We start from the raw sequence: 14,530 nt of genomic DNA on the forward strand, positions 1-14,530 counted from the left end.
GGTACTATTCATGAAAGCTTATGCCACAATAAGTTTAATAGGCTGCCTTTGTTGTTTTTGCGGTAACAGATCAACACAGCTATCCTCATGGCAAATTATACAGTACCTGTAAGACAGAAGAGTTACCCAGATTTACTTATCCATAACTCTTCCACATTCACTATTGCTTAGTCACAATTTTGACACTATTGCCACAATCATAACTTCCCTCCCACAACCTGAGCATCAGCTGCAAGTGGAGAAGGGGATCTATTATGCTACTGATCACAGCATGGGTGAATGACATTTTCATCATAGAATCGCAGAGTTGGAAGAGACAGCAAGGGCCATCCAGTCCAGACCCCTGCCATGCAGGAAATCTAAATCAAATCATCCCCGACAGATGGCCATCCAGCTTCTGTTTGAACACCTCTAAGGAAGGAGACTCCACTACACTCCAAGGGAGTTTGTTCCACTGCCGAACAGCCCTTACTGTCAGGAAGTTCCTCCTAATGTTGAGGTGGAATTTCTTTTCCTGTAGTTTGCATCCGTTGTTCCGCGTTCTAGTCTCTGGAGCAGCAGAAAACAAGCTTGTGAGGTGGTCAGATTGGGAAATGTTGCTTAGTTAAGTATACTTATCTAAGTACAGCTGGCCCACCCCAACTGCAGCTTGCCATCCACAGACTGGAGCATCCGTAGATGGCCCTGCCCCATTCTCCCGAATGGTGGTGCATGCACATGGTGCGCCACCATTAAAAACAGCGAGACTTGAAGTCCCATGGTTTTTGGCATCCACTGGGATGGGGGTTGAGAACAGAACCCCCGCAGATATGAAGGGCAGACTGTACTAAGCAGCTGATACAGAATGCTGGACATGGTTCATTATTTTTAATTATCTATTTCATGAATCCAAAAGTAAACCAGTTTTTCACTGAAATAATCTTCCAGTACAAGGTCAGCTGTCTTAATTCCCCAAAACTTTAATTCCTACAGAACAAAATATCTAAATCAAAAATATCAGTATGGTAGAGTTGCTCATTTGCCTCCTGAGTCAACTGAGATTGGAGAGACTGTCTCCCACTCCACACAACTGCATCACACCAAAAAAAAGTCTTCAGCAAAAGATATCACATGACATCCCAAAAGCCAAGTTTTCATAAAAGATGAGAAAAGGGAGGGCTCAATAAGTCCAAAGTTTAAATAGCCTTTAAAGAGCAGTCTTCTGATTGATTTTTCAACAACAACAACAACAATCCAGTGTGGCAGTCAGAAGGGGCTCAAGGAAGGCTGTGGGGAGCATTCTGCCCTCCTCTGCTTCAGATGAACCATATTTTTTGCCCGTTATCTGTTTCTGTTTAAGATTAAATGGTTGGATAGTGTCAAAACTGGATTTTTGTTGTCAAGGTCTCATGGCCCCCTCCAACTTCTGTCTGAGCTGGAAGGGGCCTCCAGAGGGCATCTATCTTCACTGCCAACACCCACTCATTTGAATGCCTCTTGAAAATCAACACAATGGGACAAAGCTGGGATTCCACTTGTAATGTGTTTCCCACCCCTGTCTCTGCAGGGATGAGTTAGCCCATTTATCACAAATCACTGACCACTTTGTCAGTGAAAGAGATGGGGCTTCTTTCTTGTTGCCATCTTCCATGGAGTTCAAAGACTGGGGTCTGCTTCCTGCAGAACACTTTGTCACTGACAAAGACTAGGGTTCCTCCTTTGCCATCTTCCATGTACCTTGGAGACTCTGGCTTGCTTCCTGCTCCTTCTAGAACTGCTGTTGCTCCACTTGAAACATCTTCTCCTCCTGGAGCGGAAGACTTCCTTCCATCTCCTGTTGACTTGTGGCAGAATATCCTATCTCCTCAGATGCAGAAACAATAGTTTCAGGAGTGTGAAGTTGTTCCTTTTCTCCCCTTGGTATAACAGCAAGTGTTTTCCCGGACTGTGTACCCTTGGCCAGGGCTAGTACTTGAGCATCCACTGGGTTTTGGATCAATGCTGGTTCACCACGTGATTTCAAAGCATTCATTTCTAGTGTCTCCTCTGCAGCATTATCCTCTTGCTGAACTTCTGTAATGTTGTCTTTGCCTTAGAGTCCTCTTCTTCCTCTGAGTCATCAGGGACCAGCCTCAGCTGCCACTCCCATATAGCGGGAGTAGCCCATTATCACTCATACACTCAATAAAGAGTTATAGTGGTGACTCAGTTTTGCAAAAAAATATTGCAAAGAACATAGCACAACTGCCCAGTATTCAAGATGGACTTCCTTTCTCAGAATGGCCCTGTGTACTAGTAAAATAAATGGTTGAAGTTGCTCAACATGCCTGCCACTGGATCAGGCTCTGGATCCAACCTAGTGTTCAGAATTACGCAGCACTGCACAATTTTTCTCTTTTCAGACATTCAGCATTACCTAACACATAAACAAGATTGAACATCTTGCTTATTACATAAAAGACATGTATCCTACATATAACCAAATTTAATATATTAAATCATCTTTGGAAGAAAATTCAGTGAGGCAGAAAACAAAAGGAACAGTAATCCAATATGAGCCAGATTCAAAACAGTGAATTGTAAGGAAATGATAATGTCTGTGTTCACTTAGCATCAAATTTAGTTTTTTCTCCTCTTAGAAACAATACATCTATTTTCAACTCCCACACCCTTGAAATTCATTAGAGACATGCCATATTGTATAACACGATCATCATTCACCAGTAACCTGGAAAGAAAGCTATTATAATGAGCACTATTTTTTCCCCTCAAGATCACTGGACAATGGACAAATTTCCACTACGCTGCAAATTAAAGAATAAACACATGGAATCATTCTGCTACAGGCTTAGCAGCTTTGCTTTCCTTCTTTTCTTTTTTTTTAAACTTTGGGAGCAACTCAAATTCAGTTGGTCAAACACCAGATTATTCAATTTTCATGTAGCTAAATTGTCCAATTATTAGCACTACTGTATTTGTACTACAATTTATATCCAATTTAAGTGACGCTATTGAAATTGGTATTTCTTTATGACCTCTATTATATTTATAATCTTTGAAAGTACAGTGGACCCTTCATATCAGCAGGCTGGCAATCTGTAAATTTGACCATTTGTGGATAACCACACCCCATACTATTCAATGGTGGCACATACGTGCAGATACACTGTTTATCACCACCGCTGACTAATATGGGATGTGGTCATCCATATTTTTTTTACAATCGTGTGGGAGGTAATCAAACTCCTGTGGATGGGAAGTGTATTAGGGTGAAGAGAGGAAAAAAGACTCTATCTATGTAAGAAGTGATTCAAACATACTAGCAAATGCCTTCTCAGACCATCTGATATAGGGGACTGGCATTTTCTTTTCCAGTGTGCCAGCGACTGGCATCATATATTGACCCATTGGCTACAATCACTTTTTTTTTCTTTCCTGGAAATGTGCCAAGGATTAGGAGCCAATGGCTAAGAGATGGGCATTGGTCCAAGGACCACTACATTTGGCCAAGCTGACTAGAGGTTTGAGGAGCTGAAGATCAAAACACCTTGAGGATCAAAGTTTTCGAACCAGTGCTATGGTGCACTTCCTTATTGGGCATTTGGGGCACCACAACTTTTTTTTGCCTCTCTCTGCCACCCTCCACTGTGTCCAAAGGGTTTACCAGCCCATAGGAACAGGTATTTAGGGGTGCTGCAGAGGAAGGGTGATCAGAGATTCTAGTGGAGGCTGTAGGATCCAACAAAAGTACATCACTGGGTTCCTGGACATAATGAATAGATGTTACCCATGCCCAAGTCATGTGTGAAACACTGCCATGATAAGCTATATAACTGTGGTCTCAAATAGACCTACTGGATTTTTCTTATATGTATTTAGATAAACATATCAACTTTACAACCTTAGCTGCTCTCATGTGGAAACCACATTTTAAATCACAGCACTCATACATCTTATTTTATCCATCTGCCCAGTTTCTGGTACAATTAGGACTGACATTCAAGATAATAACCTGGAGTAAATATTATCTTCCCATACATACACACACATTAAGGTTTCCATTTCAGTCCTTCAGAGCAGGAATGTGCTATATTCAGCTTTCAAAATGTTGTTGGAACTGCAATACACTGACAGCTCAAGTCAGCACAGGCAGTGATGGGAACTGCACTCCAATAGCAATTAAAGGGTCAAGCACTCCCTATCCTGTTTTAAAATGATCCATCAATGCTCAATATATCAAGAAGTCATTCTGGCGCTCTGCAACAGACTCATTTATGCAGATCAGGAGTATCACAAATACTTCTATTCTCAACAAGCCTTGTGATGAACTCATCCACTTTGGACATTAACTCTTACCTCAGAATTTTGTCCTGTTATCCAACAAATGCCACACATTGTAGGCTGTGTATCAGAGGAAAGAATTGGCAAACCATCTCTGAGCATGTCTTGCTTAACAAAATCCTATAAGGTTCACAGGGTCACCATAAGTAAATAGGCAACTTAAAGGCACATATACACACAAATCTATAAATGTATTCCCCACCACATCCTTATACTTAACACTGAAATACAGGCATTCAGAAAGCACATCAATAACACCAGGTAGTCTTAAATGAATATGGACTGTCTTACACACATTTACTCTAAGAAAACAGATATAAATAAAGGAATGGCCTTACCAACAGCTTCAGTATGTTTCATGGGTCTAATTCACAGGGCAAATGGAGACAAAATATATTTCCCATACACTAAAAGACATTCATATTATTTGCTGGAAAACACCATCTATGCTAAATGCAACTTTCTACTGGCTTTGCCCTCCAAATTCTAATTAAAGTGTAACAAAAAACAAACATCACTCCTTATGGAGCAGTTACAACAGAAAACACTCAGTGCAGTCAAAATATTCAATTCTAAACACAGAACGTCTTTCAAATCAGAACAACATCCATGCATGTACAGAAGTGAGCTCTTGACTAGAAGAACATGCCACAACAGACATCTTTTGGATCTTACTTATCAGGTATGACTGCCCAATTCTGTTATTACAAGAGAGACCTCGGAAATGTTACAGTACATATATTCCACTCCTTTTACCCCATGTGACAAAGTGGTTTTGCAAATGCTCTGCAAAATTACATTTTCACCATGCTATAGTATAGAAGATATCAATGATGAAACTTAGGTCACATAGTCACTCTTAAAACATTTTCATTCATACAAACTGCTCACAAAACATTTATGATCCACCAATGGGGGAAAATGCAATTCAAAAGCTTAATCTAGAAGAGACTGTACAGAAAAAGATTCTACTCAACAACCAGAAAACAACCTCAGTATATCTCAGATCCTCTGCAGTATATGGCTAAATAGTACCATAAAGGTATACTATAAAAGTACTAAGTTTTGACCTTCAAGGGAACCAAATCTAGATTTGCTAAACAGCCACAGCACATGAGACTGCAAAATACCTGTAATTAGAGCACATCAAGTCAAGACCTTGCAATTAGGATCCACAGAAGTGCAATCCTGAAGATTATACAGGTGGCAGAGGACATGCAATACTAAGTTAAGAAATTCAAACTAGAAGCAGAAGCAGGAAATATTCCAATGGCAGAGTTAGCAGAACTATCCTCCTTTCATAGCACAGCACAGTAGGGCATCTAATCCCTTTATACAAAACTGCATCCTAAGCAGTGATATAATGACCTTCATACAGCTCTTTTACAGCATTACATCTTGGAATTTGCCACCTCCGGATCAAGAGAATGAGCACTGGAAGAAAAGAAAGCACAGCCTGGAAAACTGGGGGTTTGGGAGATAAAACTAGCAGAATCCTCCTGCCAGCATGGCCAGGAGATTCTGGGCACTGCAATATATATAAAAAAGGAACTTCCCAAGCCTTGAGATGGATGTGGCCGTCTTTGTAAAGCATAGACAAAAGTGTTTAAGTCATGACTCAGAAACAAGCTGGTAGATCTTTAAACAGTTGCATAGAAACCCCTTTCCATGATCAGCACTGTGGCTGTGGCATTATGTTTAAATTATTCAGTCAAATGGGAAAGGACAAACGGAGCAGGTCTCAACCACAGGCAGGTACTAATTCTCTGAATAAGAGCTCACACTTGTGGTCTCCCTCCTGGGCTGATTTAACACTATTCAAACTGCACAGGAGCCACTTCCAGAAAAGCAATGTAAGCACAGCTAACGTAATGCTTAATGGTGCCTTTAGTCTGATTCAAGTTCCTGCTTCAGCATTATTTCATTGAGTAATAACTGAATGGAAGAAGACAGGATGCAATTTATCCTAGGAATTCACTGGCTGCCTTAGCACACACAGAACGCTAGGTGCTATTTTCAATATGTATCAATTCAAGTATACTGATTCAATTTATATTAATTAAGCAAAGGCTTTTTGATTGTTCAAGGGATTCGTTGAGCAAAAAACCTTTAGGATTTTAGCTCTGGTTCCTCTGACTGGCAGGGGGTTACATTAAAAAAAACATTCAGGAACCCTTCCAATTCTACAATTCTATAATGCAATGATTTTAAGGCAAACCAAGATGTTATATAGATTATGCATGTTTGTTTGTTTATTTTCTAAAATTCAATAACAGCTTCCAAAACAAAAGGAGAGACCCACCATGGTGGTCTGCATCCTGGACTAGAACTCCAGGAGGCCAAGGTTTAAATCTTGTCTGTAGAAACCCTTTGGGTGACCATGGGCAGGATACACTCTCTCAGCCTCAGAAGAAGGCAATGACAAGCCCCTCTGAACAAATCTTCTCAGGAAAATCCTCTTACAGTAAAAAAAAAATTCTTCCTAATGTTTAGGGGGCTTATTTTTTTCTTGTAATTCTTGAAACAACTTGAAGGCACACAACAAACAAAACGAAAGCTATTAACTCTAGCCTATCCCACCATGTATCTACTTGAAGCCTCTCCCCCCCCCCCCCCCCCCACACACACACACACAAGCTGCCTTCAAACCAAAAGGAGAACAAAATACAGGTTTATGAGCTTTTACCTTTCAGGACAAAAAAGTGCCAAGAAAGGAAAGGGTTAAGTACTCCCACTTCTTCTCCTACTTTGTCCCATCCTATGCTATCCTTACACTCACTGACACTGAAAGCCTCCTGTTACAGCTTTCCATTTTTAAAAACTCTCAGAATCTTAGTAGTTTGCTAAGGTAAGGAAGAGAAAATCAAGACCCAGTTCTACTAAATTTCACCAAGCCTGCCTGCATTTTCTTCCCATCCTTGTTTCGCATCGAGCTGTGAGCGTTTATTAAATTCAAACATTATTAATGCATCTTTGTAATTTGTGCATTGATCTGTACAATTCACCTGATTTTTATTTTGTATTTATACAATGTTTCCTCATTGACTAAAGCATATATATCTGTGTATTTTCATACACCTGTTTCAAAATGCTTTATGTGCTGTATTTTGTTCAGACTCCATTTCTTGGAAATGTCCTGTAAATCTGAGAAATGTGCAAAATGTTCATGGCAAGGGGCTCATTATCTCACAATAGGTCTCTGAAAGTGCAAAAAATAATAATGTTATTTTCATTGAGACTATCCAGTGCTATGAAGTTTCCTTTTTCAATAACCTAAGGTCGCCTAACTGGGATTATTTGGCAAGGTGGGTTGCCAAGTGGGTTTGTTTCTGGCTCATATTTGTAACCACCACATTTCAGGAGCTCACACATTCTAGCCCTGGAAGAGCTCCTGATGGAATAAGCGTTTTCTGGTCCCAAAGGGGGATCTCAAACTTTAAAGCCTATCTTTTTCTCTTCTGCCAAAAACCCTACAAGAAATCATGCAAGCAAATGAATGTTTCCTACATAGCATCCCATTATTATACAGTTAACTCCAAGTACTGCAAAATTGACTGTGATGTGCTAAAGAGCAAATTTCAGCCTGGGTGGCTAAAGTTACATTGGAATGTCTTAGCTGGGCAGAAAATAACATTAGTTTCAGACCCCTTTATTTTATCCCTGGTTACACTGTTTCCTTCACAAGTTAGGTCATCCCATTCCTTACTTTATCAAAACAAACTTTTAAGACTTCTCTCATCTTGCCTCAATGCTAAGTAGAGATAGTACTGTAACATATTGAAGGGCGCTTTTCAACCATCACAAGAGAACCTAAAGGGCCTTTTAGAATAAAGAGAGTAATGTTGGCAACCCTCTCCCAATTCTAAGCAGGGCTGCAATTGTTAGCTACTCAGTTCAATCAACTCAAGATATATTGATTAACTGAGGAGTTGTCTGAATTAATCATGTAACTTTTGAAAAAAGTTAATGATCTCAATTGCAAATCAGTGTAATCACGAGGAAGGAGCAGAAGACCAAGACTTTTTCTGAATAAGAGCAATGATATCATCAAGTGGAGCATCAGGATAACTAACAGGTCCATCATGCTCCAGGAAAATGAATGGGATGAAAATGAGGCTTTCCCTTTCTACTACTGTTTGCGGGAAAGGGAATGTCAAAGAAAGAGAGAAATAATCAAGCAGTGATTGAATGATCCTTTCCTTGTCTTTGACAGGGTACCTACTTCAGACTTGTCATTTAAAGGGTAGTATTTCTTTGCAAGATGGTTTCATTTTCTAATTAAGCAGCTGCAAATCTTTTGTGAAAGCTTAATGTATTACCATTTTGGTGTTTTTACAAGGTACATCTAGGGTTCCTATATTTGAAAATAACAGTAAGGTACAATCAAGACTGTCATGAGACACAACATGGAGGTGTATACCTATATACTGGTTTGCTCAAGTGTTTTGATAGAGGGCTTCTCATGAAGACTTTCCAGAAAAAATCAGCTATCTTAAGGAGCCCCAAACCATGGAAAATCTTGCCACAGTAAGTCATCAGCCATTTGGAGGGGAGGAATTTTATTGTCATCAGGCTAAATACTTTGGTCACCCTAGAGTTGGTAAGGGCAGAGGCCAGCCACGCTGACAACAGATATTTTCCGTTCCCAACATTTGTTGTATCATTTGAGGACAGTATGTTCTACCAACACTTGAAAATACAGGAACGTTTGCATCCTGTTTAATGCTCATACAGGACAAGCTTTATTGGCCCTTAAAATAAAGGACATCTCTTATAATAAGGGACACCTGGCAACCGTAGTTAGATCGGAATCAAACCCCACTATCTTCAATGGAACTGACTCTGAGGCAACTAGTATTGAGGCTGCAGAGATGCGCCCTAAATTTAAATGTGAGATTTCTTATGGTTTAGTCTTTAACCAGAATGTTATCTGTTCTGAATACACAGAACAGTATGGCTTGTGCCACGCTGCTGAAATAAAGCAGTTTGACACCACTTTAACTGTCATGACTCAATGGTATTTGTCATTTTGTGAGATATATAGCCTTCCCTGTGAAAGCACTCTGGTGTGCCAACCAAACTACAAATCCCAGAACTCGATACACTGAGCCATGGAAATTAAAATGGTGTCACACTGCTTTATTTCTGCAGTGTGGCAGCAGCCTAGGAAGCTCCTTGGAGGTGGAGGAGGAGGCCACCATAATGAATTTACCACATGATTGTTCTAAATATTCTCAAATCTCAGCCTGGCTGGCTCCTCCTTAGAGGTATTGCTGTTCCACAGATGAGTAAAATGCCTATCCTGAGGGGGCGATATTTCTCATCAATATACTTGCTGTGATAAATGCATAATATCTAAGACAAGGATGGAGAGCATGAGACCCTCATGATGTTCCTGGACTGCAACTCCCATCATTTTTCAGCATTGCCCAGGTTAGGGCTGAAGGGAGCTGCATCACAGGATGCATCTGCTCTACAGAAATAATGCAGTTTGACACCACTTTAACTGCCATGGCTCAATGCTATGGAGCCCAGGAATTTGTCGTTTTCTGAGATACAGTATTTAGCCTTCTCTGTCAAACAGCTCTGGTGCCACAACAAACTACAAATCCCCGAATTGCATAGCCTTGAGCCATGGCTGTTAATGCAGTGTCAAACTGCATTATTTCTGCAGTGCAGATGCAGTCCCAACAACCTCCGAAGGGCCCCACCTGGCATTGAAAACAGAAAATTCAGTTACTGTACTGTTGTATTCCTATTTATGCTGATTTAATCTTTAAAAAGCCCACCCAACAATAAAGGTTTCATTAACCTATTGCTGAGGTGGGAATCTTGTGGTCCTCCAGACACTGTTGAACTGCAGCTCCTAATATTCCTGACCACAGGCTACGCAAGCTGGGGATGCTAGACGATGCAGTCCAATCACATCTTCAGAGTGGAGACAGTCCTACCCATAATATATGTATCTGTTAAGGCAGCTGTGGGGACTAGTGGAGAGGGCTTGTTGTTGTTATCGTTGTTTGCCTTCAAGTCATTTCCAACTTATGGCCACCCCAATGCGAACCTATTATGAGGGGTTTCTTGGCAAGATTTGTTCAGAAGAGTTTTGCCACTGCCTTCCCCTGAGGCTGAGAGAGTGTGACTTGACCCAGTGGCTTTAGAGGACCAAATGGAGATTCAAACTTTGGTCTCCAAAGTCAGGGTTACATATCCGAAAGCAGAGGTTTTTCCAGAGTGCTTGCCAGATTTCCAAAACTAGGAATAGAGGAATCCTCTTGCTGAGATTGTGGGAACTAAAACTGATCCCAAAAGTCCCTAGTCTCCCCCCTCACTTCTGTATTAAGTATTAAAAATACTTAATAGAGGGTTTGGAAGGAATAAGTTCAAGCAGGAAAAAGAAAGAAACACACTGCAGAAATAATCCAGTTTGAGACCGTAAAATAAAATCCTCAAGACTCCTAGCACTGAGCCTGTGCGGTTAAAGTGGTCTCAAACTGGATTATTTCTGCAGTGTGTTTTGAACCAATGTTGGGTTTCACAAAGACTGCATCCACACTGGGAAAAATAATCTGGTTTGGCAACACTTGAGGCGCCACAACAAACTACAGTCCCCAGAATTTCATAGCCTTGAGCCATGGCACTTTCAAGCGGAATCAAACCGGATTATTTCTCCAGTGAGGATGCAGCCAAAGCTCCAATTCGTCCTGGAGACAATAAAAGGGGGAGCATTTTGAAGGAAAAAACCTCCCATTCCCACCCTTAAACCTTTCAGGGGTCCTTTCTCTGAAACAAAACTACCTTCCACTACTCCTAGTTCAGTTCCAGCTTCTCCTCCCAAAAGGAAGGCATTCAAGGCAGGCAATAGGGTCCAAAACACACTGCAGAAATAACCCACTTTGAGACCACTTTAACTGCACTGGTTCAGTGCTAACTAGGGAATCCTGGGATTTGTAGTTTATTGTGGCACCAGAGCTCGCTCTCTCTCTCTCTCTGACAGAAGAAGGCTCAACGTCTCACAAAAACTACAGCTCCTAGAACTAGTCCTTAGCATGGAGCCAGGGCAGTTAAAGCGGTCTCAAAGTGGGTTATTTCTGCAGTGTGTTTTGGACCAAATAATCCCCAAATAGTAGAATATATATATATATATATATAGTTACTGAGGGAAAGAGAGGTCTTTTCCCCTCCTCCTTCTTTGAGAGAGAGGAAGAAGTTGGTCAAAGCCCAAAACCCAAAACAAACTATGGCGCCCAAACACCAGGAAAAGAAGAAGAGACAAGAAGAAGCCAAAGTTTGGAGCCCCAAAACATAACAATTAAAAAAGCGGGATGATCCCGGATTTGGAAGTAGATTGGGAGAGAGAAAGAGAGAGAGAAAGTGGAGGGGAATAGAGGAGGAGGAGAAGGAGAAGGGAGTCTCACCGACGCCGTATTTCTCCTCCCGTTTGGTGGGCACCCAACGCGTCATGGCGCCAGGGAGCCTTATTATCAGGGGGAAAGCCAAGGAAGGAGGGCTATTTCTTTCTATACAGCCGCCATTTTCCAGCCTCAACGGGACCAAGGAGGAGGAGGAGGAGGAAAAGTTTGTGGCCCAAAGGAGGAGGAGAAGGAATAGGAGCCGTCGTCATGGGTCGCAGGCGGAGCCAGGGCCAAGGGAAGAAGAAGAAGAAGGGAAGGGACTGGGAGGCCTCTCCAGGGTTGGAAGGAGGAGGGGAAGGAGGCCCGAAAGGAGCCCTCCTCCTCCTCCTCCTCCATCTCTCCCTCAGGGTCGCCTTGACTAGGCCTAGTGTCCTCCTTTTGCCCCTGCATTTCAGTCCCCTTTCCAGGAACAACTGAGACTCAGAAGCCATGGATTTCTATATTATTATTATTATTATTATTATTATATAACTTTTGTTGTTACCCGCCTCGATCCTCAAAAAAAGGGAGAGGCGGGATACAAATAGATACATATGTTTTATATGAAATACATGGCTTCTGAGTCACAATTCCTCCTGGACAGAGGGGACTGAAATCTCTCTATTCTGTCATGTAAACCTATTCTCTCACACTCTCTCAGAGGAAAGCAATTCCTCTGAGGCTATTATTATTATTATTATTATCTTCTGAGGCTATTATTATTATCCTCTGATCTGATTATTATCCTATTATTATTATTTTTAGCCCGCCTCTCCCTTCAGATCGAGGCGGGTTCCAAAAAAATATATAGTAAAAATACATTATGTAACATAATGCAACCAGTCATAAAAATGATCTTGTTTAGGAGTTTTAGAAGTCGAGAGGAGGAAATGCAGGGTATAAATATAAACATCATCATCATCATAATTTGCAATCCCCCTTGTCCTCCTTGCTTCTGTTGCCCAGGAGGATTTCCTAAACGTCCTCCTTTTTGAACAGAACTAAAAAGCATGGGTTTTGTATTTATGGAAGTGTTTTTTAGCCTTTTATTCGGTCAGGTCCTACATTTTTTCCTTTTACTGTCCCTTTTACAAATCCATGGTTTCTGAGTGATGTTCAAAATGGAGGATATTTAGGAAATCCTGGACCGAAGCAGGGTGACCAGAGGTCCTCACCACAAAGGAGGACACGGGACTGCAAAATGTAGGACAGTAAAACATGTAGGGCACATTTTGCAGTCTCCTTGTCCTTCTTTGCAATGGGACTTCTGCTCACTCTGCTTCTCTCCAGGAGGATTTCCTAAATGTCTTCCGTTTTGAACAGTTGTGTTTTTAGCCCTTTATTTGGTCAGGTCAAGGGTTGCCATAATTGTCCGCTAAAACTGTAGGACAACTGCAGGACAAAACTCAGCCCAAAAATGTAGGACATTTAAGAAAAATGGAGGACCTTTAATGTCCTATATTTTGGGCAGAGTTTTGTCCTGCAGTTGTCCTACAATTTGGTCTAGATTTTGCCCTACATTTTGTCCCAGGTTTTAGTGGACAATTATGGTAACCCTAGTCAGGTTCTACATTTTTTCTTCCAGTGTCCTACATTTTTGTAGTGCCTTGTCCTCCTTTGCAGTGAGGACCACTGCTCACCTTGCTTCTCTCCAGCAGGAATTACTAAATGTCCTCTGTTTTGAACAGAACTAAAAACCATGGCTTTAATACTTATATTTGTGTTTTTAGCCCATTATTTGCTCAGGTCCTACATTTTCCTGTTAATGTCCTGCATTTGGTGGTCTCTTGGCCTCCTTTGTGGTGAGGACCTCTAGTCACCCTGCTTCTGTCCAAGAGGATTTCCTAAATGTCCTCCATTCTGAGTATCCTGGCCCTGCTCTCCCTGGATTCAGACCTAGTTTCTTGTACACTTTATCGGTGCTTCTGCATTGTAGAAATAATGCATTTTGACACTGCTTTAACTGTCACATTGGCCAGATGTCCTAACTGCAAAGGAGGACCAGGCACAGCAAAATGGAGGACCTTCAAGGATAAAAATGTAGAGACATGACCAAGAAAATTACATTCATAATTTACATTATGGGCTTTATCACATGGGGCAAATCCCGTGCAGAAACTAGATTTAAAATGAAAACAACCCACTTTTGCAGGTTGTTTTTCACATGACGTTTGGGGTTAACCTGAACAGAAAATAGAAAAAACCCATAAATGCAGGTTGTTTTTCAGATGACATTCGTGGCTTGAAGGCATGCAACACACACACACACACATATAACACACATCAGGACTACTTTGTGGATTGCATGATTGCTACCATTGGGCCAGAAAGAGAGGGAGATCAGGAAGAATCTCTGCAGGCTCAATTTGCCTTCTTTCACTTGTTAGAGGAAGGATGGGTGAGGAACAGAGAAGAGAGCAGCAGCTGCTGCCTTTTCTCCAATGCATGTTTCTTTTCTGCCTAGAAGTGGCAGAACTTCAGGGAGGATTTTGTGTAATCTCTTCAGGAAGGTAAATGGAAGATGCCTCCCAACACCTGAGTCCAGCACTTCAGCCATTTAGCAAAGCAGCTGGCAAAGAGCCCTTAGCCTTCCTTCCAGTGGCAGGTGCAAGGTTGAAAGGAAGCCTGACTGCCTATCAGGATCATATGAGGGTCATGCCATTGTGCCAAACTAACCATAGTGATAAGATGGGGGAGGGGGTGTCACATCCAACAGTTGCCATTAGGGTCAAGAGCAATATGCATTTTGGTTAAAATAAAGTATTTCCAAAATTTGTCTCAGTTGGAGATCTCTACAATGAGTTTTTAATTTTCCA

General features: G+C 41.3%; 1 protein-coding gene across 4 annotated transcripts in view; it reads right to left on the reverse strand.

The window, feature by feature from the left end:
* The window catches only part of DOCK1 (dedicator of cytokinesis 1), a 511,572-nt gene extending 499,604 nt beyond the window's left edge, over positions 1–11,968 (reverse strand). For all 4 annotated transcript variants that reach the window (XM_042460991.1, XM_042460990.1, XM_042460988.1 and 1 more), the window contains exon 1: positions 11,739–11,968. In XM_042460991.1, coding sequence (XP_042316925.1) covers positions 11,739–11,784 — 46 coding nt within the window. In that variant the 5' untranslated portion in view covers positions 11,785–11,968. The remainder of the gene's footprint in view (positions 1–11,738) is intronic.
* Between the last annotated feature and the right edge of the window lie 2,562 nt (positions 11,969–14,530).

The sequence above is a fragment of the Sceloporus undulatus genome, chromosome 3 (genome assembly GCF_019175285.1).
Source record: "Sceloporus undulatus isolate JIND9_A2432 ecotype Alabama chromosome 3, SceUnd_v1.1, whole genome shotgun sequence".
Classification (NCBI taxonomy): Eukaryota; Metazoa; Chordata; class Lepidosauria; order Squamata; family Phrynosomatidae; genus Sceloporus; species Sceloporus undulatus.